General features: G+C 41.6%; 1 protein-coding gene across 12 annotated transcripts in view; it reads left to right on the top strand.

Moving 5' to 3' along the window:
* Nucleotides 1-25,391, top strand: part of camk2d1 (calcium/calmodulin-dependent protein kinase (CaM kinase) II delta 1) — a 96,791-nt gene that overhangs the window by 52,896 nt on the left and 18,504 nt on the right. For 6 of the 12 annotated variants that reach the window (XM_036146174.1, XM_036146177.1, XM_021315872.2 and 3 more), the window contains exons 4-13: nt 3,943-3,997; nt 7,650-7,715; nt 12,278-12,350; nt 15,096-15,198; nt 16,691-16,774; nt 18,671-18,765; nt 19,341-19,463; nt 20,596-20,679; nt 20,818-20,860; nt 24,049-24,086. In XM_036146174.1, the coding sequence (XP_036002067.1) occupies nt 3,943-3,997; nt 7,650-7,715; nt 12,278-12,350; nt 15,096-15,198; nt 16,691-16,774; nt 18,671-18,765; nt 19,341-19,463; nt 20,596-20,679; nt 20,818-20,860; nt 24,049-24,086 (764 nt within the window). Of the gene's footprint in view, nt 1-3,942; nt 3,998-7,649; nt 7,716-12,277; nt 12,351-15,095; nt 15,199-16,690; nt 16,775-18,670; nt 18,766-19,340; nt 19,464-20,595; nt 20,680-20,817; nt 20,861-24,045; nt 24,087-25,391 lie in introns of all 12 variants that reach the window. The other 6 variants (XM_036146173.1, XM_036146180.1, XM_036146176.1 and 3 more) reach the window with 1 other exon arrangement.

Raw genomic sequence — 25,391 nt, 5'->3', positions numbered from 1 at the left:
TAGTTCCACCACCTTCACAATCGTCTTTTTATTTTCTGATCTATTTTCAAGTACCTCATTTTGTCCCTGAAATCAGAAGTTTAGTAGTCCTCTTTCATCCTGCTCAGTGCGTAGCAACAGGTGGGGGGAGGGCAACACAATGCTATTCCATGCATGTTATCAGCAACAGAAAAGTCCGTATCACTTGATCTGCCTCTTCTTTTGGTAAAACCTTGCTATGAGCTACAAGCAACTTCAATGGCATTTAGAAGGTATTGGTGAGATCCTCTCATCATGGCTCTCCATGACACATAATGGAGGCATAAGTCCTGAAGGGTTTTCCTGGATGGCAGCATCTCCAAGACATGGTACACCGCTATGACTTTCTGAATTTACACCTCCATGGTCATAGTTTATTTGAAGAAGGGGGATAAATGGTTGTAGAGCTGTTGTTGTGCAGAGGAAAATGTTTAGAGATTTAAGTGAGCTCACTCTCCTCCTGCCTGAAAATGTAGACACAGCTCCCGATTTGGTTAAAGACGCTGACCCAGGAACCCTCTGTTGCCAAGCTCCACCCGCTTCAAAGAGTTCAGAGAGCACGCAATCCTTTGTTTTTCTTTTTGGAAAACTTTCAGTTTTGGTAAAAATGGCCAGGGCTGCACGTAAAATACAATTTTTGATAATTATCAATGATGTCAAGCTTTTTTTCCTATATTGTCCAGCCGTAGCGAGAAGTTGACAAACCTGGTGGACATATGCTTCATTCCATCCCACTCAGCTGGGGTGGCTCGCCCCCAGGGTCGACTAGCACCTGTCTGTCACTCTCTCAAAATACCTCTGTCAGGAGCACCAGGGTGACCCAGCGGCTGTATGGGTACGGGTAGCAGGCATCCCATCATCATGCTGAGTGCCAAGACCAAGAGTGTTTCTGAACACAATTCTGACAGGTCTCCCCTTAAAGTAGCGGATGAGCTAGTGACCTCTAAAAAAACTAAGTCTTCCTCGCCTCTTGCCCAATATCTGCTGGATAGGCAACTATACAAAGGCACGCGTCGAGTAGACAAAGATGGATCGATATTAAAGCCTCTTCTTTAGCATGAAGGCGGCTAAAATATTAAACCAATTTTTTTAAGTTATTAAATAAATATTTATGAACACTCAATATCAAGAGCAATCTGTTAGGTTCTTCTTCCAAGGTTCGGAAATGGAGCTCTGCTAGCAGTAATAAGATTGGATGATTCTCTAAAATAAGAATCAGTTTAAATGGGCTGACTGAGACCGTCTAGGACCAGGACTGTTCTGCTCTGAGTTGGTTCCTGTCTGAAAACGCCTAGCTTCTCTCTCATAGCTGTGACATTCACACAGCAGCCTGCTCTGGGGAAGCCCTCCTCCTTTAAGGTCAGCACAGCAATATTTCCTCCAAATGTCAATCAGAAGACTGTAAACGGAAACCCCAGAGGGACATGTTCCTTTTTATCTACTCACCCATCAGCTACCCTCTGACCTGCATGTCTGACATTTGATTGGACAGTGAATAACGTGCTGCAGAAAATGCAGTGTTACTTTAGTTCCTAACCTGGGGTCCCATTTGTTCAGGGAGAATACTGCTGTATTAATAAATTATTGTAACGGGTTGTGATTATCATTGTAGAAGGAATCAGGTTCCAGTGGAGCTTTCATTGTGCACTTTATAGGTCTGAGGTTGGCACTTTCTGAAAGATGAAACCCTTTTTGAATTGAGCGTAAAAAATGTGACAAGGCATTCATAGCACTCAGACCTTTTCACATTCTGTCATATGACCTCACACGTTACAAAGGTTTTTAAGCGACGGACCAACTCAGATACATGGCTTTTACATTTTCTATAAATGAAAATCAAAGTATAGTTTAAAAACCTGCCAAATTCATTCAAGGGTTGTGGTCGTAGCATGCCAAAGTGTGAAAGTTGGGGGGGGTGAATACCTTAGCAGGGCATCGTAACTCCTCCTCAGTTCCCAACCATCTGTTTCTGTGGAAATCCGTTAAAGTGGACATGATGTGAAGGGAGACACGGTGGCTGATGTTTCCGGACAACCTCTGTACTCCTGAGCCGATGCCACGGGGGATCCTACAGCTTCTGTCAGAGGGATCGCCTTGGCTCACATTGATGCTCTTTATCACTTCACACCTCGTTACTTCATGTCAGTTTGCTGCCCAGCTAATTGGCTTTGCACCACCAGCAGAGTTCTTCCTTCATCATCTTGTTCAGCCAAGTGAAAGACGCAGCCTGACATCCATGCTCAGCCAGAACAGCCAGAGCATCACTCCCGTTGCTCTATTTTTAGCAGCAGGCGACATCTGGCAGCTAACTCCGAGGCAGAGACATGCTACTCTCTGCATGTTTTCCCCCATAATCACATTATACTTGCAGCTTGTGCAGGTTCTCTTGACAGATGCTTAATGTTCTGGAGAAAACCAATGAGAATGAAGTTTGTCTCAATTCATTAAGTTATGAAGTTTATCACCACTTCGTATGGAAGTTTGAAAATAAATGTGCATCAATAATGTTGCTGATCAGAGTGATGTAACAATATGAAAGGTTTGTGTGATCCATGAATCCATCAATATTAAAATATTTCCCTGATGGAAATAGTTGGAGGAATTACTGTTTTCCTGTATCGTAAATATTATCAACATCAGTATATGTTCATAATTTCACTCACTCTCCCATCATACAGAATGTTCTCTCATCCATGAGATCTATTTAGAACTACATTTTGAAGTGAGAACCACCCCTTGTCTCAGAGATAACTTGCATGAATAAATATAAAAAATATTTAAATGTTAAAAAAATAAGATCAGAATTAAAAGTTTAAATTATTGACTGCTGCAATTTATTAGATTATGTCATGGACAAATTAGAGTCTGTAGCCCAAACGCGCAATCTACCCTCCATTCAAACCGCCGTTTCTACAGGAACAGAGAATACTGTAAGATTTTTTTATTATTAATATTTAAGAGGGATATAAATAAGCTAATGTATAGAATTAGCTTGAGTCAGTGTTGTCTGTATGGCCAGTGCTGCTGACGGGCGAAAATGACAGCATGTGCTAATGATGCTGTGAATTATTATGGATACTTTGTAAGACAACCATATAGTAGCAAGAAGGATAATGTCTAAAAGATTTAACCGCTATCTGGTGCTTTTGACCACTTACCGTTTTCACTTAAAAACAGACTGATAATAATTGGGCTCAGTTTTGCTGCAAAAAGACTTTTAATGTGAAGGCGGCATTCTAATGGTAATACTTTGATAACTTTGGTACTTTTAGTATCATACATGTAAATGATTAAAACTACTGAGGTAGGCCAGTATCTGTACCCTCTTCCAACTGGCAGGTCTAAATCGTTATCTCATAATTCGGCTGCTAAGTTCTGCCACAGCCTGCTGAGGTAATGAGACATGCAATCAAATCAGACCTCTTTCTGTTATAGGACACTGAGAAAATGGAAATCCACTTGCTTGTTTTTGTAAGATGTTCCAACTACGCTGAAATCACCATATTGAACTAAGATTGGATGTTTTCATTGCCCAGAATGAATTATGCATGATTTGCTTGCTGTATTTCCTTTGTTCATCAGTTCTGCATTCACTTACTCTTAAAAATGTTTGTCATAGATGCTGTACAACCATTTCTCTGCATTTATATTTTTCTGTTCATAGCAGCTATGTTTATACACAATCTCATTATAGCATTTTAGGAGTATTGACACAGGGACTTATAAATCATAATACCGCCACAAAGCAGAGTTAGTAGAGCTTATTTGGGGATCCAGATATAAATGAACATTTCTACCTAAATTGCTACGTCAATGCATGCTGAAATCTACCTCATGGTAGTTCGGTATAGCATGAACAAGTCTGTTTTGATCAGCTTCTTGCAGAGGAATGCCTTTCACGTGTCTCTCTGTCTCCCTTTACAGTACGGCTCCACGACAGCATATCAGAGGAAGGATTCCACTATCTGGTCTTTGACCTGTAAGTGCTGCTTCTTGATTTTTCACAAGTCATACTAAGGCCAACCATCCAAATATAAATGTGTCTGAATGGGAATCTGTGCAGTTTTGCCTTAGGTCTGACCCGATTAAACAGCTCTGTCTTGTTTGTTCATGGTTTAAGATCGCCTCATCACAGCACTGTGGTAATGAGTGTTAACACAGATGGAAGCCAAATGCTCTGCTTGTTTAAAGCCTGTCTGCTGCCTCTCTGCATTTTTAGAGAGCTCTAATGAAGGAAGAAGAGCAGGCATGTATAACTCTGGATTGGTTGAATCGTGTAAAATTAAAGTAAGACAGCTGGCATGTTTGCCACATCATTAATATTTTATACTCCTCGCAGAAGTTAGGTTTAAAGACTGTATACTTGGTGCCTTCTTCATGTTTTTATTTTAAGTAACAGGTATGTGCTTTTATCAAGCAAAATGTTTAAGCTTGTTTGAAATATTGTGCTTTGATGTGGAGTTCTTGGAGGTGTGATACAGGGTTGGAACAAAAGCCAACAACCTCCTGTGTTTGGTTACTGAAACAATTTTCTCTGTTATACTGAAAAACAGTTAAAGTATTTGACTTTTCTGACCTTTTGCTGGCCAATACAATGAAATTGTGAAGAGTGATTATCAGCAGGGTTGACCTTTCCTTATGACTTTGGTAAATCGCTCTAACATGCTTTATTTACCCCTGTGCCACATCCTAGCCTGGGAATCATTCTTGTGTGGTTAGTGCTTGTAGATGATCAGTCTGGCTTCTGTTTCTCCACCTGCTATTGGGGAACTGACCACAGCTTCTGAATCGGGTACTGGTGGTCTTCCCTGGTCACATGTCACAACTGTCAGTTTTTTTATCTTTGTGCCACACAATTTATACTTTTGCCTTATGACATGATGCTCCATCACCCTGACAACATTCCAGATTATTAAAACATTACTTCTGGATTGTTGGAGGGCGTTACCATTGCAGGGTATTCCATTTTCTATTCATGACAGTGTTGCTGGGCAGAATTTGAATTCCGCCGCTCAAGGTGGCACGATGTTGGCGTCACATTGTTACTTTCATTCTGCTTTGTTCTGTCTAAAAACATTAATTTCTCCTTTTCTGGCTTAAAAGGTTACTTTAACAATTGGTCCAACTGATTTTGCATGCTGTGCAGTTTTTGTACTTTTTAACATTTATAATGATGCGGTACCCTAGGAATAACATGCTTTTTGTTGTTGTTGTTGCTGCAACCAAGTAACCTGACTCTAGCCATATAGATTTCGCTCCACCTAGCTCCACTCACATCCATCTGGGACCTCTCCATAGGAATTGCCTTTTTTGAAGGCTGGGCCTTATCAAAAATCCTTGCATATGATTGGATAAGCCACTTGTCTGTCATCTTTATCGACGTGCTATTTCAACCACCCATACCGAAGCCAACCCGTGACACTGATGAGAGCGACGCAGGAAAAAACAAAACTTTTTATTTTTATTTTTTTAAATGTATTTGCGGCTCTAGAGGCACGCGTTTATTGACAGTGAGCTGACAGGAAGAGGGGGAAGACAGGCGGCAAAGCGCCGCGGGTCGGACTCGATCCCGGGCCGACCGCATTGAGGACTAAAGGCCTCCTAATATGCTTTGCACTAACCGCTAACCGCTCCGGGGCGCATCCACGTCCGCGTCCGCCGTGGACGCGCCCCGGAAAACAAAACTTGCCAAATTTGGTCAGGAGAAGGGCGAAAACATGGTTTCCACCAACAAAAGCCTTCAGAGCCGTTCTCTGATGTTCTTTTAATGAAACAATATTAGGTAGATTGGACAACACGGAAGAAATAGCAGCATCAATGTTAACGCTTGCTTCCTGAATCAAAACAGTCTCATGGTCGCTTCTCCACTACGTCACATCTATGAAACTCCAGCCCTGCGTCCTGATTGGCTGGACTATAAAATTGGTTGGAGAAATCACTCTCTATGGGAGAGGTCCCAGATGGATGTAAGTGAAGCTAGGCAGAGCGATATCCGTCTGGCAAGGGTCAGGTTAGCAACCAAGAGCAGTTGATAAACATCTGAAAAGCTCAAATGATACCCTAACTACAGCTCCAAATCCCAGAAGAGTTGGGAATTGGAGGCCCAGCGGATGCCGAGCATGCACAACCAGGAGAGTGAGAAAAGGTGGAAGTTCAAACCATCTCTTTCATCACTCATGGTGGATAATTTGAGAACTTTGACAAATAAACTTAATGAACTTCAGAATGTGAGAAATCCAGTATCATGTGTTTCACTGACAGATGTGGCTGCAGGATTATAGCTTCAACTCAGTCTCTCTCTTCCAGGCTTTCTGACCATACAAACAAAGGCATTTAAAAAGGAGCAGCAAAAGCAAAAGAGGTGGATTAGCAGTGCTCATGTAAAATGGATGGTACAATCCAGGACATGCTATTGCAAAGTGTTGTCTCAATACCATTGATATTCAGCAGTCAGCAATAAGTTTTTCCCAATTATCCCCCCTGCAATTCATACAGAACTAGTCACTTTACATGGACTCTGTGAACTTTGTTGATGGTCCATTCATTGTTAAAATACATTTCATATATATATATATATATATATATATATATATATATATATATATATATATATATATATATATATATATATATATATATATATAAATATAAAAAAAAATTTCTCCCTAAGATTAACAATATTCATTCCACAATAGGCCAAAATAACACCCAAATACCATGAAGATTAAGCCTGCAGGCAAGGTTAGCTGTTTGTGCAAGCTACACTCATTGTTCTGCCTACCATTAATGGGTGCTAGAGGACTAAATAAGGTTTGCACAGCAATGTATGCAAGAAGTCACACAATAACATATCCATATTTTTAAATGAAGCAAACAACATATTTAAATATCTTAAAAACAGCAACTACACAGCTTTAAAATTAACTACACTAAACCTTGTCAAACACTGTCCAGTCCGGGCACGGAGGTGGCACAGGGGTAATAGGAGCGACCCAGGTACAGAGACCTTAGTCCTTCATCTGTCGGTCTCTAGCTCAAGTCCCGACCCTTAGACTTTTGCCACATGTTTCCCCCTCTTTCTCAACCCCATTTATTGACTGCCTATTTTTTTAATAAAGGCCACCAGTGCCACAAAAAAACACTCCCTGTCCCAATGAAGTATATTTGTTTTCTCAGGCTTTGTCAAAGTAACCAGATACACACCAGTTTTCACATGCTACACACTATTCCTTTGTATTTACTCTGCCCTAATTAAATCAGTTTCACCAAATGACAGCGAGAAATAAAACCAATGTGCTCCTTTTCTCTTAGCTTCAGCCATATTTTACTGGGATTATTATCTGCTGTTCATGACCACCACAGGCTTAATCACAGCATGAAAACTATGTAGTGCTCAATTATTACTGCACATCCACTCTATTATACATATTCCCATCTGTGTTCTTTGGAATAGCGGCTTGGAACAGAAACATGGAAAGTTCATTTAATTTCAGGATATGAATCAGTATCCAGTTAGTATGGGAGGGAATTTGTGGTTTCCTCTCCTGCAGACACGGGAATGATCACTTCATATTTTTTTTCTTGGCTAGTTTTCCACTTTATCTAACTGTTATGTTTTCTCTTGTTCCCAGAGTTACTGGTGGAGAGCTGTTTGAGGACATTGTTGCCAGGGAGTTTTACAGCGAATCTGATGCCAGGTCAGTGCAGAAACCCATTTTTTAATTCCTAATTACTGACAAAATGTGGTGAGATATGTTCTGGTTTGGACCTTAAAGGCATATGAAAGAAAACACTTTAGATTTCTAAAAATCTCCAACTTGTCATTATGAATTACTAATAACTATACAACATAGAAGTGTTTATATTCCTCTGTGCTTTTGATACATTCTCTTCTTCCATTAAGGGTCCTCTTCTCTCACTCTCTTCCTCCCTCGGACCCCCTCAAAACAGAATCTTTATGGTCCTATCAAGGTCCTTCTGTAACAGAGATGCAGCTTAGCAAAGCTCATTTTGATGTTTCACACTTCAATCATTTGTTATGTCTCATTGAGTAGCTTTGAACCTTATCATCAATAGATGGCAGCTTTAGATTTGTCTTAAATGTTAACTGATAAGATTCTGTTTTGGTGTGGATTCAGTGTATTAAAAAGATTCAAGAATTGTTTTGTATCTGGACAACATGCATGTGTCGTAAGTGTTTTTGGCTGTTTGTTAATGATTTAAAGGAATAGTTCACCTTTTGGCTTTCCCCTGTAGAGCAGCCAGGGTCATGTCCTTACTGAGTGTTAATGTTGGCTCCAGAGAAGCGCTGCATCTACAAATTCCCCTACATGTTAATCAAAACGATTCCTGTTTGGCCTTCATTTATTGTAGTTTTGTCTGAGCTTTGTCTGATGTTCCCATCATAAAGGACTTTTTCTACCAGGAAAAGTTTAGTTTTCTGTGTAAAATCACAGACCCCTGCTCTGAGCAGTTCCAGATGACGTTAGCATCCGTTGATGGTAGAGACGTGGCTCAGAAAAAAACAAAACAATAAAAAGGCCTGTTTTGATTTCTTATTAATTTTTTTCCCCTAAAAGGTGGTATTTATACCTATGAATGAAATGTATTGAACAGCTCCACTTGGTTTGAATCTGGTTAACATTTGTTAAATTCACAATTGGCCCCATTTTAGACACACTATAAAATAAATGAACTTATCTGATTATAGTGAAAGCTGAACTATTCTGTCAGTGGTTTTCCCTGTGCTTTTGTACTCTGTCCGCTTGATGTTACCTTTTACCTAAACTCTCCCTTTTCCTCTCCTTTTTGCTTCTGGGCCGGTGTTTCTTTTCTCCTCCAGTCACTGCATACAGCAGGTTCTAGAAAGTGTAAATCATTGCCACATAAATGGCATAGTACACAGGGACCTGAAGGTCAGTGAGTGACAACAGTCTGCCCACCTGTGGCACCTTGCCTTGCTTCTAAACTGCCTGATCAGTCAACTAATTAACCTCCCTGTGAGAGTCGCCTCCGGCAAAGCCCCAACCTGCCCTCTGCTTGCACATCTGGCCCTGACAGGATTATTTGTCACCCCTGCCCCCTACCTGTGCCAGGGAGCTGCGGGCAGGTTGGCTGGAAAGGAGGCGACGGATCGAGTAGCGCCATTTGGGACTGGTAGATGTCACCTTTGCTTGCCACTCCTTTTATACAGAGCACAGAATGCATGCAGCCCCAATGTTAAGGCCATGCTCTGACACGGGCAGGGACCAGAGGGATGACTCGACAGAGGCGGAAGGACAGCTTGTGGTTTAAACATCTTAATATCATCGAACCTTAATGAGGGTCTGGTATGACATAGTTGTAGAGATTTAAAAAAAAAAAAAAACTTCCTGTTATCCTCTTTCTCTGTAAAATACGAAGCACCAGATGCAACATTTTCCACCTGTACCTTGGAATGGAACAGTTTAATCAGAGACGTGAGACACTGTTGCAGAGACGTGTCCAAAGGAGGCATTAAGTGCACTGCAATAACAGAACTAAAAATAAGTAACATTTTCTTGAAATTAGTGTATCTGTCCTTGGTTTGACCAGGCAAACAATATTTGTAAATGGAGTGAGTATTTTGACCCCTAAAATAAGATACTGCATTTGGAATAAGACGATGGAGATGAGTTGTTCCTATTTTAAGTGCAAAGTTTTACTCCATTGGCAGATCATCTTATTTAGCTGATCAAATCACTGACACGCTAATTTCAAGAAAATTTTACTTCCAGTTCCCTTTTTGCAGTGCAGCATTAAGCGGCTGTAGCCCTCACCTTCCATGGAGTGTTTCTCTTTGGAGATTGGTCCCACAGCTCTCAGCCGCCACACCTAGAGAGGTTCAGGTAAAGCTGTTGATAGCTTATCTTCTGGGATGATTGTAACAATCATGTGTTCATCGTTGTTCAGATCCATGAAGCTTTAGTTTTAGTTTGGCAGAGGCTGCAGCTGGACACTCTCATGTGATAAACAGTTATGGTCAAATGTTTGGCAGTGAGACGGACATGTTATGTGAACTTTGTGTTCGGCATCTGTACATTTCTGTTTTTACATGTTTGTCAGGCACACAAACCTTTACATACCTGTGCATCCCATTTATGTGGGTATATGCTGCACGTTTATGACTGGTTGAGCAAATTCATCCATCAGAAGCAAGATAAGATGTTTTCCTGTATGTTAATGAGAATATCTGAAACAATGTTCCTGGCAGAGCATTTTATGGTAAAAATGTTAGTGAAGTGACGGTAACTGGCAGGCTGGGATTTTCCCAGGTATGTGAGCAGACGAAGGCACCACCTCGTCTAGGACCAGGTGGTGCTGCAGGTGGGGCACATCTGTTAAAGAGAGCCTCCATTCATCTCATTAGTTGGTTAGTCAATAGACTGCTTCATTGTTAAGCGATCTGATAGCTGCAGCTGTAGTTCCAACCCCCGGTTCCTGGTAGGAGGGCTCTGGGAAGCTGGTATTTGGATCTTCATTGCTTTCTCATTTGGGACATTCTGACTCCATTCGTCATTCCTGGCAAAGTTCTGTGAGGACACTCGTTATCTTTGAGCCACCGACTTGTGATAGTATTAGGATGCTTTTCTGTTGGCAGGAGCTTCTCTGCGTTTCTTATCAGCTTCAGGTGTCTAAACGGATTAAAAGGAGAATCAGCGGATCTGAGAAAGTAACTCTCCAGCGCTCTCCTGCTGTCCGTCCTGCTAAGTTTCTGTTCTTCTTGTTGTTCTTGGACTCTTCTGGTCACAACCCCCTTGCCTAAAAGTCATTACTGACCTGCTGCCAGCTGTTCTCCGTACTAGTTGCATTACTCCACTCCACCTGGCACTTGGTGGACACCCTTGAAAACCCTAAAATGTTCTTCGTTGTTACTGAACACCTTGAAGTTCTCGATGATCCAAAGCTTTTTTCCTGCACATGGGGCAGTTTTCATGCAGAGTGGTGAAGCTGCAGTGTTTCTTTGAGGCAACCGTTGCTTCCACGAGAAGGTTCTCACCTTCTTTTCTAGCACCCAGTCTGCTCATTGGATTGCTGGTGTTTTCATCCATCGGCTGTGCTGATGAGATGTTGTCAGGACCAGTCTGAACTGGCTTAGTTAGAAAGTGAACTTTGAAGTCTGAAGAAAGTCTCTTGCAGGTGAATTAAATCGTCTAATCACATTTCCACATTTTCCTAATCCTGGGGGAATCATTAACAAAACTAAAACTGCAAAGTTTGCAAACCAAATTAGCGTGATTAACGAAAGCAGACCATAATGTCCCGTTCTACTCTAAGTCTGAGCTGCTACTAGAACCTTCTGGTTAAACGGCATACGTTGAGCTACATCTAAGGCTACATTCACACTGTAGAGAAATGCGACCCGTATCCGATCGTTTTGCCCCCCAAAAAATCTGATTTGTGCCACCACCATTTGGTACTAATTTGGGTACATATTGGATTTTTTTTTTTAGTGTCCGCCGTCTGAACAGTCATGTCACATTTTATCCGTCTTTCACGTCTCTCACTACACGTTCACACACAGTAGTAGCAGTTAGTGCTCTATAAAACACCATTGCAGTATGATGGTGGTCGCATTTAATAGTAGTATGAACGGCCTACAGTGTGAACGTAGCCTTAGTTATGCTGTAGAAGAGCTGGAGACATGAAACTGGCATATTCAACAAATTCAAATTTCTTGTCTCATATTTTATATCCATTTTCAGTTTAGCTTAAGGGATCTCTTGGAGTGTGTCAATTGAGATCAGATGAAAGACTTTTCTGTGTTGATAAATTCCAGTTTGTCCACATTGTGATGCAACACAGCATCGTTGGAAGGAGAGGGACCAAATGGTGCATATGACAGGGTGCAGACGAGAATGAGGAAATACGCGAACCACTGCCTCCTTCAGCTCCTGCCTCTGTCCTCTTGTCCTAGGTTCTGCCTCCAGTTGGTCAGGATTCAACACCACTCTTGTTTTGACACTCGAGCAGAGAATTGGTCGTGTTCGTGCACGATAGTAGGGTGCTGATAGTACTGGCACAGAGTCGGAGTAGAACTGCGGGAACGTATAGAGAATCCAGTTTAGTATGCAACTCATCCTAATGAATGGCTCCTGAGTGTGGCCAATCAGAACTCACATTCCTGCAAGTTCTCACCACTAACATCACCAGCAGCTGCCCAAGTGTCAAAGCAAGCACAGCCACGTCCAGTATCTGAGAGCTTGTCACTAACCCAAGGCCCCCTGGTGTTTGCATGCAGTCATTGCATCCAGCAGATCCTAGAGGCTGTTCTCCACTGCCATCAGATGGGTGTGGTTCACCGTGACCTGAAGGTAAGTAGACACATGGTGAGGACCGTGTACATCACTCCCCTGTCAACTCACACTGTTGTTTTCCGCTTTACTTTTACCTAATGACACTTCCCTCCTACAACAATCTTTTTCTGACTTAACCATCAAACTGTCTGCTTTTAAATTAAGCTTATGTATTAATAAAGTATACTGCGAACTATTTAGGCTCTCAAAAGGGATGTTGTTAGATCCAAGTGGTTTCTTTTTCTTTCTGAAATTCTAAAGCCTTATGTCTCTCAGTCTGGGTTGCTCATAAAGAGCTCATTTGGCAACCAAATGCAGCGGGTGTGCGGCAGGTTCCCTTTGCTTTCACCAATAATAAGCTTAGGTTTTGTATTGGATGACTGCTGCCTTTCAGGGATCTGATTGGCCGTTGCCAGGCAGCTGCTACGGCTCGTTGTTGAAACTCTAAAACAAACAGATACTGGAAAACAAATGAGCTCTTCAACAAATAAGCCGTGGAACACCACCATGGTATGGATGTGTCTACTACTAATGGGTGAAAACAGGTTTTCTTAATACGTGCATTTTGTTTTGAGACTTAATTTCATCAATCAATTTTGGACTCTTGGGAGATATCCATATCTCCTATTAATTAGCTAGTATTTTGTTCTCTTATTTATTTCTAAATTTTCTGTAAATTTAGCATAACTCGTGTTTGGCACATTAAGTGCAGACATCTGCTTCTGTATCTTTTGACCTAGAGAATATGAACCCTGATGTGCCTGAGAACAGACCCATTGTTCCTTCTCCACCTCTTTCTCAGCAACCATCACTGGTTAAAGCGGCATATGTTGATCTGGAACACAGACAGAGTTCCTCCCTATGCTTGAATCCTGTGATCTTCTTCATTCCTGACCACACATGATGTTTTGCTTTCAGTCTCTAACTTTCCATTGAGTGAAATTGGCTAATTTATCTTTGTAAAACATCTTTAAATCAATCAAATTCAATGGAGAAAGTCTGTGGACATCAGTTATCAAATCTTGCACGAGATTACCGACTGGATTTAGCCCGGGGCCTTGACTAGGCAATTCCAACACAAGGATATGCTTTGATATAAACAAATTAATTTATAGGTCTGGTTTGTACGTCACCGAAAGAATACCTAGATTTAAAATTCAAGGGCAGCCAATTATGAATGTTAGATCTAAACTGTATTTCTTAACCTTTTTGACCTGTGAGCTACCTTTGTATTTTCTTTCACATGAGAGCTGTGTAATAGCCGCATCAAATCCGGCTTGGTGGTTCCCACTGGAGTTGCACTGAAGAATATGAGATGCGAGTCAAATTCAGGATCACATACATAAGTGTCTCAAATCGGAATTGGAAAAAAAATCATATATGGGCCATATCTGAGCGTTCACACTGGTTCTAAAAAGTCTGAGCTGGTCACTTGATCTCAAACAGATTCAACTTGGGCCAAAATGCCTGCAGTGGGGACGGGGTCCAAGTTAATTTAGATCAGAGGCTGCAGCTTTGTAAACGCTTCAATCTGTGGAGTCAAAGATGGCCTGTAACATCTGCTCTGACCAATCAGTCCATTTCCTATCAGTCCTGACTACAGCCTTAGAGGTTTTCAGTTTTTGTCTTCATGTTGGGGTGAGATGATCAGAGAGCCCTAGAGCTGCAACGGGGTCACCCCAGTCTTGAATCCTCAGCAGCCTCTAACTGGGTTTCTTCCAGGATTCTCCTTGACCTAAAGCCATTAATTCTTCCGTCAACTATGACCAGCTGCCATGTCCCTGCTAAAGAAAAGCCTTCCCATACCAGGCTGCCTCCACCGTATTTCACAGTGAAAGGGAATGTATTTGTAGTTCTTCGCAATTAGTTTTTCACAACATATTTCGCCTGTTAGTAGTAATTTTTGGTCCGTCATAAAGGCAGTTGGTTCCACTGGAATTTACCTCAACCGATTCAAGTTAAGGGAGTCAAATACAAATGCTCATCACAATTTTTAGATTCTTATTTATGAAATTTAAAAAAACAAACATATTTTATTCTTCCACTGTGCAATTATGCAGTGCTTTGTGTTGGATCTAATCAAACCTTAATAAAATACATAGAAGTTTTTGGTTGCAATGTTGCATGAAGGTTTAAAGAGTATGAATGTGTTGATGTCTATAGATTCAGCACATCTGTATAAGGTCAGGCTAGTTCATGTATGGAAGCCATTATCTTTATCTGCCAGAGCAGTCCTTGTTGCACAGCTCTTCCTGCTATTTAGCTGGGCTCCACGCGGCCTTTTACTTTCAGAATAAAGGCATTTTGCTTTGATCACTCTCTGCCTTTGTTGTTACATTACAGTCCAGTCAGTTAGACTGATTTCATATTTGGGTCCATCAAAGAACATGCTTTGTAAATGTCAACGAGTGTGTGATTCACCCTCTCTGAATTGTTTTCGTGAAGCCTTCTCCATTCCTCAGTCACTCTGAGCAGAATCTGTCCAAGTGATTTCAGATCCAAAGCTCAGACCTTGTTACTGAAATCAGCTCATGAGTCTGTGCAGTAAAATGCCTTCATTGCAACTTTATTAGTTATCAAGCAGCTTGGACTGTAGCTGAGCTGAGCGCTAACTTTGGTCCTGCATGCGCAGTAGAAAATCTGTCCCATAGTTTCACATCTCTGTACTTAGTCTATTTTCCAGCCTTTACCTTTTCCAACCTGTGTTTACTTACCTGTGCTCCCATGAGATGCTAAAGAATGTTTCTGCTTCTCCCATCCCAGCCAGAGAATCTGCTCCTAGCCAGCAAGTTGAAGGGAGCTGCGGTAAAGCTGGCTGATTTTGGCCTGGCTATTGAAGTGCAGGGAGACCACCAGGCATGGTTTGGTAAGTAAATGTTTCGTTTAGTCTGTCTGAAGTAGATCTGTGGGAGGATTTCTTTTATACTTTCCCCACATATCTATGAGATTGAATTCATCGCACCTCCAAGTCCAATCATGTTTGGGTATAATCCATTTTGTTTAATTTTTTGCTAACCACACCTGGAAAAATATATAAATGTATTTACCAAAAGTAGAGAAAATGGTAGGTCACTCCATTAAAAAATGTCCTTTAATGTACCTTTAAAATGATCCATCTTATTCCCATTAACCATGATGATTTATGTTTTCCACTTCTAGACAAAGATCTGTACATGCAAGCAAACAGTCTCTTACAAAACAATTACAGATCCAAACATGTCAGAACATTAACTTTAATACCTTAAATGAGATGATGTGATCACATCTATGCTTTCATCTTCTAAAAATGAGTAGGATGATATGAATATGGCCTCTGACTGTGAATCAGCGTATTTAGCCATTTTGTTAACTCTTCTTGCCAGTTCTTGTTCGATAAGATAAGGTCTGGCTAAACCTGATACACCTTAAAGCAGCGGCTGAGCCCCAGTGTGGTCAGAACCACACATCACTGACCTGTTCTGGTCACACAGCTGTAATAATATGAGGGCAAGTTTTCAATAGCAGGTTGTGAAAACAGTCAGGGGGATGTGTTGTCATGCATGGATGAATTATTACGACAGAACTACATGACCTGTTGTTCTGAAGCCAAAGATCCTAGCTAAGTGTGATGGCAACTGGAGAGTTGTCATCACACTCAGTCCTACAGCCTTACCGTCTTATTCCTGAAAAGTCTTACATACATAAACTTGTCTTGCCACCAGGAAGCAGGCGGATATGAATATGGGAAGAGGGTGGGGGTAATCAGCATCCTGTGCACATGGACACAGAGATGTACTTCAAGACTGCATCTCTGAGCGTTTGTGTTTTGACTTTGCAAGGACCTGGTTTTCATTGGTCAGATGCTTTTGTTCAAAATGCAGCAACCACTGTCAGTTCATGGTGTTCCTGTGCTGCTATACGAGCTGATCTAGTTTTCTGAAGGGATTAGGTGAGCCACAGCTCTTGGCTCTTATCTCAGATCGGTCTTGGCTTCACTTCCAAACTATTTCACTCTCACCATTCCCCGTAGACCAGAGAAACAATTAGTCCGATCCCCGAGCACCAGTTTCTCACTGGAACCAGTTCACTTTTTGTTCTGACTTTACTGCAAGCTGTGTTCCTTCTCTTTGCCTGGGGATGTGACTGCACACTGAGGCTGCTTTCAAAGTAGGCTGCGTGTTGCTGATGCTGAGCCAGGTGCCCTACATGACGCTGGGTCTTTCTGCTATCTTCCCGCTTGTTGACCTCCACTCATAAACCGGGCTTTATAGGCCCATTAATCCCTGTGTTCTGTGAAGCTACTTGATCCTGAGAAGTTTTTAATGGACTTCCTCACACAGCAGATGGCCCAGTTTAATGTAAATGTTTATCTGTTTCAGGTTTTGCTGGTACACCGGGGTACTTGTCTCCAGAGGTGCTGAGGAAAGATCCATATGGAAAGCCTGTGGATATGTGGGCCTGTGGTAAGGTTGTTCAACACATTTGTCTGCATTTAGGAAAACAAATATTTTTCAATCTGTGGCCTGTGGTTTCATTTTGATTAAAGATTATTTCCCTTTTTTCATTGAAATACTAAATCTTTTTGCTGTTGAATTAAAACAAGTGCAAAAAAAAAAATCTAATTTTGGTAAACTAACAAAAGTAACACTGTAAAGGAGAGATCTTAAAAAAAAAAGGTTTACAGAACTTTTATAGAAAAATGTCTAGTGGGATAATAACTTTTGTCTCTTTATACAGAACCTTGTTCCAACCATTTAATGTATACTCGTTTATGTAAGAGTTTAAGTGATTGGATCAAATTATTAGTGTACATATTTACTAATAATACTAATGAATGCTACAAAATTTTAGAATGGGATATAAGGTCTAAATGGGTGAAATTAATTAGATTTTCAACTGTAGGACCAAGTCTGTATCCCTTTCTACTCATTTGTTATTTAGGTTTTGTTGTATTTTCATCTCTTAATTTCGTGGCTCTTCCTTGTACAGTAGTAGTGGTATCCATCGGTCCATCGCTGTTCTTCAGTGTGACCATTCATTTGTGGGCTGAAAAAGTCTTAACTTGGGGGGGGGAAAGCCAGATTTGTAACGTCACATGGACATTAACAAATTCCACAGCTGACCACGATGTGTAAATATTTAGAACCAGAAAATAAATACAAATCCGATTTTCTACACAGCCCCAGTCATAGCGTTTGTAAAACTAAACTCTGGCATTATCACCATAGGAAGGGGGCGTGGCATCATCACTGAGTGAGATTTATGCAGTTGCAGTAGTTTCCTCAATAATGCAACACGCAGCTGTTCATGTATTGCAGTTCAACAGCATGATCTAAGCAACAGATAACTAGACACGACCCTCATTAAACGTGTTGTACACCTGGAGGCAAATATCAGAATGAATTTTGTTCATAAATCAGATTGAGCATGAAGCTTAGAATATAGTTACTCATAACCAGGGTTTTCTTTGTGCTACGTAGATTTACATGTGAGTGTGTGTATGTGCAGTTCTCCTAGAATTGTGAAGCACAGAGAACACCAACCTCTTGAATTAATGGCTGCTGACAATCGCTCCACACACGTCTGGTGGGCCAGGCCACCTGGAGCCTGAGATGTGACACACACACACACACACACACACACACACACACACACACACACACACACACACACAATTCGCACCTTAGCTATAAACCTAAGCATTAGCCGAATTAGCATTGTGTGGACCTTGAAAAATGTCCTCACAATGCTAATTGTCCACACAACGTTGGGCTACCATCAAGTTTTGATCCGCATGATAGACACACACACATACACACACACACACACACACACACACACACACACACTGGACTCAGTTGGTCAGCACAATAATAGCCTTTCATCTTTTCCCGGCAACCAGTCGGCCAATCAGAAGCCCCTCTCCTGGTAACACCAGCAAACACAAGCGCTGCACGCGCTTCTCCTTTGATTATACGCTGCACAGCTGCTGGGCTCCTTTTATTTTCTAGATACCAAATAATGTGTTTCTGTGTCATGGGGATTAAATTAAAGCAGCAAACATTGAAATGGCTTTTGAAGTTGGAGAAGTTGCTAAGCACATGAACAAAGGGGATAAAAACTAATGTTTTAACATCAGTCTCCCTTTCATGGCGTCTCTCTGCCTCGATCCTCTGCAATGACGGAGAAGATAGACTGGACTGTAACTTTAGCTTGATAAACCTTTTAGATAAGGACTCTGGATACAAGCAGATGTTCATTAGAAGTGTCTTGCATGCGCTGTTTGATTGTTTTAATGTGCAGTTTGTCATCACAACAAAAGTCCATTTTCACTAGCTTGGTGGTTGTTGTGTTTTTAGGGGTGATCCTCTACATTCTGCTCGTGGGATACCCTCCGTTCTGGGATGAGGACCAGCACAGACTCTACCAGCAGATTAAAGCTGGGGCTTATGATGTGAGTTTGACTCTGGTTTGTGTGTGTGTGTGTGTGTGTGTGTGTGTGTGTGTGTGATGGCCAGCTGCAGAGCCTGGACCGCGTCGTGTTTTTCTCTCAGCCTTAGTGTTTCAGGGCCAACAGCCAGTCCATGATGTTGAGCCGCTGCCTGAGAGGAAGTTGACCTAATGGAGGATGTCTGTGTTGCTCTTTTAAATAAATGTTTGTAGAACTTAGTCATGTTGTATTCAGTTCAATGTTACATTTTCATTATTTTCTCTGTGATTTCTGTTTTTTTTATGTGCAGTGACATAAGAATTTATCTGTTTAAGTCTCTGGAGAGTTATGTAAGCACATGGTCTGGACCAAAGGAGTCTTCATTAAGATACAGTTTGATTTTTGTAGCAGCAGGAGGTGGCCCCAACACCAATAACTCCAGTTAGAACCTAAACTGGACCCAACTTAAATCCACAGCTCTGCAGACCTGTTTAACCAAGGTCTCCGGGATCCAGTCCTGGCTGTTTGGAGAGCTACGAACAGATGGAGCAAAAGGGATAAAGTCTGTGTACCTGAACCATGTGTTGTCTCCTAAACAGTTCCCTTCTCCAGAGTGGGACACAGTGACTCCTGAGGCCAAAGACCTGATCAATAAGATGCTGACCATCAACCCTGCCAAGAGAATCACTGCTGCAGATGCTCTGAAACACCCGTGGGTCTGTGTACGTATCCCACCTGCCACTTTCTGGGGCCTTGACCTCCCAAACTGCTGTCCAGTGCCCGTATTTGCAAAGATTCCCTCAGACTATCTTAGCCTAAAAATTCCTACATATGAGTCTTGGCTTAAGAATGATTCAGATAGCTGCTGAGAGCAACTGAGTAAGGAGACGACATACATTTTTATCTTAGTGAGGTGTGGTGACCCGGTTGCTAGGTGTGACGCTGTCTTTAAGTGCTGTGATTGGTTGACAGTCCAAGAAGAAAAAAACAAAATAAATGCGCTCATAGTGATGCAAAGAGAGAAATTAGACTGGATTAAGAAATGTTTGCCATGATGACAACTAGCAAAACTTGTCGCACAGCATCAAAATGTTTTAAAGCACCTTATTTAGATCCTCATTATTTTGATTTACTTATGACTCACCAGTCATTTTATTACCTATTTGATATTAATGTGCGCTCACCGTCAGCATTTTACTGGGATTGCCTGCTTGTGTAAAGTGGTTGTATTTGGCGAAATGCAATATAAAAAAAAAGAAAAAAAAAACGTACAGCAGCGCTCCTGTCCAGTTATCTCTGGGAGGAGAAGGAGTGTTGAAAGTTAAATTGGCCCCCGGATCACAGATTTAATAGAGTTAAATGGTGTTGCTGCAGATCAAATCGTGTTTTACTCTGCATGTCTTGGTGCTTTTACGCACCAGCCTGAATGGTGAGCGTTCCGTGCAGCAATCAAAGAGGAGATGGCATCACACAGGCAAACTTAGATGACCATTTAGGCTGCAATACAGAAAGTACTTTTTCACCTCTTTTTATATATATTCTTTGTATATTTCTCCACTTTTTATTCATGGTTATCCAATATTTTTCTATTATTTATTTATCCTGCATAAAATTGTTAGAGAACGTGCCTTTAACCCATAGGGCTGCTGAAACTAATTAACTTCCCCCTATGGTAATGATAAAGTTTCTTAGCTAAGAAAAATCTTAGAAGTCGGGAAATTCTAAGATTATTTTTTTTCTAAAATGACGTCACTAAGAGCTACTTTTAGTTCTAGAAATCTTTGTGAATACGAGTTTTGGTTTTGAATGATTTTCTACGAGCCGTTTTTTATGCTGGGTTATCTGCATTCACAGCAACGCTCCACCGTGGCCGCCATGGTGCACAGACAGGAGACAGTGGAGTGCCTGAAGAAATTCAACGCCAGGAGGAAACTGAAGGTAAGAGGAGTCTGGTTCCCACTTCTGAACAGGCGCTGTTCACTTTGCTGCTTGAAATAGGAAAAGCATAAAATGTTTCTTTTTTTTTTTTCCAAACTTTTGTCCAACTAAGTTATTTCTCATCTATTTTCCCTGAAGGGTGCTATCCTGACGACTATGCTCGCCACTCGTAACTTCTCAGGTAGGACTGAAGGAGTTCTGGGTAGATTCTGAGCTAACGCTCTTCTTCTAGGTTCCCCTGCCACTTGTCTGTGTCAGAAATGGCAAAAGGGCTCATTGAGCCCCATCTCTCCTCAGTTCAGTTGCTCCAAACACTGAGACACCAAGCAGATCATTAAAGCCTAATCTGCTGGGTGGACCAGCAAGACTAGTGAATTTTGTAAACAACGAATGTTCACTGTTATTCATCTTGGTTAGGGATGAGAAACATTTCATTCAAGGATGTGTTCATATATCTTAGCAGTGACTTTTGACTTTTTTTTTTCTTCCCTCCGTCCCTCTCTTGTCTGGTTACTTATCTGGAAGGTAAGATACGTTATTGCAACTGGAACGTCTGGGCAGAGTCAGGTTTGGTTCTGAGGCATGTCCGGTCTAATAAAGTAACTGAGTAGGACTTTCATGTGGCACACTCTTCCTGCTAGTTGCCATATCCGATAATAAAAAACAAAAAAAAAACAAACAGTAAATGAATGTGTATATATTAATTGAATCTTAATGCGGATGGCAGAGTGATTGTCATAATATTCGATTCATACATGTAAATTCCAATATAGACATTTTTGTAAACTTTAAGAAAACCTTAATCTTGCCTTGAAAATGCAACTTCATCTATAGACTAATTTATTCATAACGTTTTTCCCATCAGCTCATTTGAGTAATTATTACATTTCATTATGTAAAGTACATGTAAAATTATTTTACCATCTCATTTTCAAATAACAGAAATGTTGGATATGAACTTAAACTCAACTTAAATCACATCAGCGTCATCCTTAAGTTTAAGAACCACACAGCAGATAGGGAAACAGAGGAAAGTGCAGATTACAACTAGAAGGAGAGAAAAGTCGATACTGCTTGACAATTGTTTAATCAGGACACAAACACTGCATTAACACCCTGGTGAGGAATTACCATCTTAAGTCTCTTCAGATCTTCTTCTGATCAAACAGTCGACAAACCTTAGCCCCCTGTATCAGGCTGTAGTGGCAGCTCTGTGGAACGCTACGGTTTAACTGGATGGAAGTTCATGTCAGTGAAAACTTGATTTATGAAGATCCTCCTTGGTTATGCTTTTTCAGTTTGAGGAACCTGAAAGTGTGTGAGTTTAGATGACAAACCCACCAAGCAATCCCTTTTGGTCTCCACATATTTGGACCTCCTTAAAACCCCTCAACATGCCCCTGCCCCAAATGTTATTGTTCAGTCAGTTAGTCAAAACGCACCTTATTAGACTGTAGTGAAAATTCAATATCCTCCTTGTAGAAAGCCATTGTTTGAGACCTGAAAGATTCTCTTCCTGGATGGGTGGATGGATGGATGGATGGGTGGATGGATGGATGGATGGATGGGTGTGGGTGCGAGGCTCCCATCATGGATTTTTTTAAGCTTTGATTTTCAGCAACAAACTATAATCCTGATCCTGTCCTAGTGACTAAACTAGTGGTTAAAGGTTAAAGAGGCACTGCAAACTCCAGACATCTCCAGCTATAACAGATATTAGAGACTTCACCCCTAAATGTACCTTTCAATAAGGTTTTACCTTCCTTGGACCTTAAATGGCTAGAAACTGCCATCAACCATTTAAAAGTAATTAATTGTATTTTTATTAACAATACAAAGTGGATAATTATAATCTAATGCAACTGATCTATGATATTGGAAAAAATTCAAACAATTTGAAATACTTGGCACACTCTCTCAAAACTCTGATCCTGGTAAAAGGAGAAAAGTACCTCCCCACCCTCACCTTTATCTGGGGTAAGTTTCTACCGGGGGAAATAACTTCCCTATAGAAAACTGACCAGATTTCCTGGAAAAGGTTCCTGCAGTGGAAAACATTCCTGTATGTAACAGTAATGTGTCTTTTGGCAACTGTTTACTGAGGAGAACAGAAGCAAAACACTAATTTCTCACCAGGGTATCAGCAGTTTTTGTCTCTTTGTTTTGTCCCAGATGGATAAAAGCAGATTTTTCCTTACTGAATTTATTTCTTCTTCAGTTCATGATCTTACAATTGTCATTGTGTATTTGGAGCCATCCTGTTTAAGGGAGCTTTATTGCCATTGGTGTGCACAATCAGTGTGATCCCAGACATGTGGGCTTCATGGAGACAGTCCTGGCAGACTGTAGTGGGAAGGAACAGATAATGAGACAAGTCACAGTGCTTTGCTGTGGAGCAGACGTACTGGGGGGGGTACTTTCTAAAACTCTGACAGAGCTGTCTGTGTCAGAAGGCTCTCAGGCACCCCAGAAACTGCCTGTGACACCTCCATTCTCTCATAATGCCTCCATTTATACCTTCTGGTGCCTTGTTCGCATGTCTGCTCCATTCTAAACACAGGTCTGGATGTGCTCCAAGAATTCCTACCGGCTGTAGGGTTCTTTTAATAAGTTAGCATCTCTCAGCCTGGATGGAAGTGATGAGCCAACTAATACATTTTTCCATGCTGACCTGACACCTTTTAGTACTTTGATTAGTAAATTTAAACAGTTGTACAGGTAAATGCTCTTCTCACATGGCCACCAGAGGAGATCTGATGCTACTCCAAAGCTTCTATCAGTTCTTAAGATGGACATGTCTCTGCCTACAAACCTGCTCTCTGGCGTAAAGGACGCACCGACGCCGTCTGCCCCGTCGCTCTCACTGCCGCCTCCAGCCGTCTGCTCCATGTGTCAGTCTGTCCATGCATATGAACCAAACAGTGTTTGGTCCTTTATCTGCCACAGAACCCACAAACGTCAGCCAGCTTTCATGATTCCAGCTCCGTCCTAAATCCACACTCCTTGTCTGTCCATTCACACTGGCATTTCATCTCTATCAAACCGATGAATGAAAGTTGGGCTAGAAACGGAGGCACTAAATGCAGCCGACACTAATGCCGCTGCTATTGTCTCTTACACTGTCATCAGAATAAATCCTTGCATGTTCCAGACTGATGATTCTGTAAATTTGATTTTAACTCCCGAATGCATTTTTTTTCTCTTCTTCCAACCGTAGCAGGGCTCACCCCGAGGCAGCCAGTAATTGGCCAGCCTTGAACAGGCCGTGTGTGTGTGTGTGTGTGTGTGTGTGTGTATTGACGCTTGTGTGTACATGTTATTTCCAGCTGGTCGCTGATTTTTCTTGCGTTATTTTTGTCTTTACAGTAGCCAAGAGCCTGCTGAACAAAAAAACAGATGGTGTCAAAGTAAGTGTCCTCCCTCTCCGTCTTCTCACTTCTTTTATCTTCACCCACCAACCCCTTAGTACTCATTAGCTATTGTTTTGCTCTGTTTTTTTTTTTTTTTTAAACATGCCAGCCCACTATTGTTCTGTAAATATCATGGTGTAGTTGATGAAAGGGATCAGAATGGAGAGTTGGGTTTCCTCAGTAAAACTGGTCTGTGTGGCTGTGAGAGATTTAGCCTGTAAAGATCTGCCTCCACACTGCGCCCGTGTCTGAGCGAAGGAGGGGGCTCCTGCTGGAAACGAAGAGCCGGTGATTAACGTGTGAATCAGCGGAGGAGGACCTGCTTCATTTCTGTCACCGTTCTCCTGGCGGTCCTGACGCGACAGGAAAAACCTGCTCATGCTGGAAGTGTGTGTGCGCGTTATTGACGCTCGCTGCTTCTAAACCACACAGTTGACTTTATCCCTGTTTAGGGTGCTGATGAGCCGGCAGAGCTTTGTTTCTGCCAATCAGGACTGCAGCCTGGTTATTTTCACTGTACAGTGAGCTCAATGGACGACAAAAACTCCTAGCTGTAGACGCTGTGTTCTACCCTGATCTGTTTTCCAGTCGTTTTGCTCTTTGGTTGTTCTCTAGGACAAAAGGAAGACTGCTGCATCAGTCTGGCTGCTGCTTCCAGTTAGCCTGCCTGATGCAGGCATTGAAAAGCCAGCGATGCAAAGCTCACTGTTTCTGTTCAGTCATGAGGAGCCTGTGCGTAAGGCTGAGGAGACCTCAGCATCACTGAACACAGTAGAAACGTACAAACCTCGGCCCATCGCCTTCCAGGTAGCCCTATGAGCAGCAACGTGTCGGAGCGTTGTTACGCTGTAAAGTCCTTTTTAAATGAGGTGCAGAAGAAGTGACGGAGCGGCCATTGTGCAGTAACTGGGTGCTCCCCCTCCCCCAGAAGCTGGCAAAAGAAGGCAGCTCCATCACTCTCTTAATGAACACAGTTTCAACCATTTGGGCGAGCCACAAACTGATCAGGGAGCCGTTTACAGGAGGAACGGCTCACTTCAACAGATTTTCTCCTATACTGGAAGGACAGTTGCACTATAAACCAAATCTTTCTTAATTTTTTAAGTTTGTTCTGTGTCCACATGCATTAAAGGAGCCAATACAAAAGTAGAACGCACTAAGTTCAGCAACTTTATTTCAACATTTTTATCCTCAGGTTTTTTTGTCAAATTGTCGTGGAAAAACAGACTAGATTAAGAATAGGTTGCTATCCCCTTGTTCACAGAAAAACCTGAGAAAATAGTTTTTTATAAAGGAGATTAC

This window comes from Fundulus heteroclitus, chromosome 14 (genome assembly GCF_011125445.2).
Source record: "Fundulus heteroclitus isolate FHET01 chromosome 14, MU-UCD_Fhet_4.1, whole genome shotgun sequence".
NCBI classification, from domain to species: Eukaryota; Metazoa; Chordata; class Actinopteri; order Cyprinodontiformes; family Fundulidae; genus Fundulus; species Fundulus heteroclitus.
Note: the sequence above shows the minus strand (reverse complement) of the source record. Positions and strands in the feature narration are given on the sequence as shown.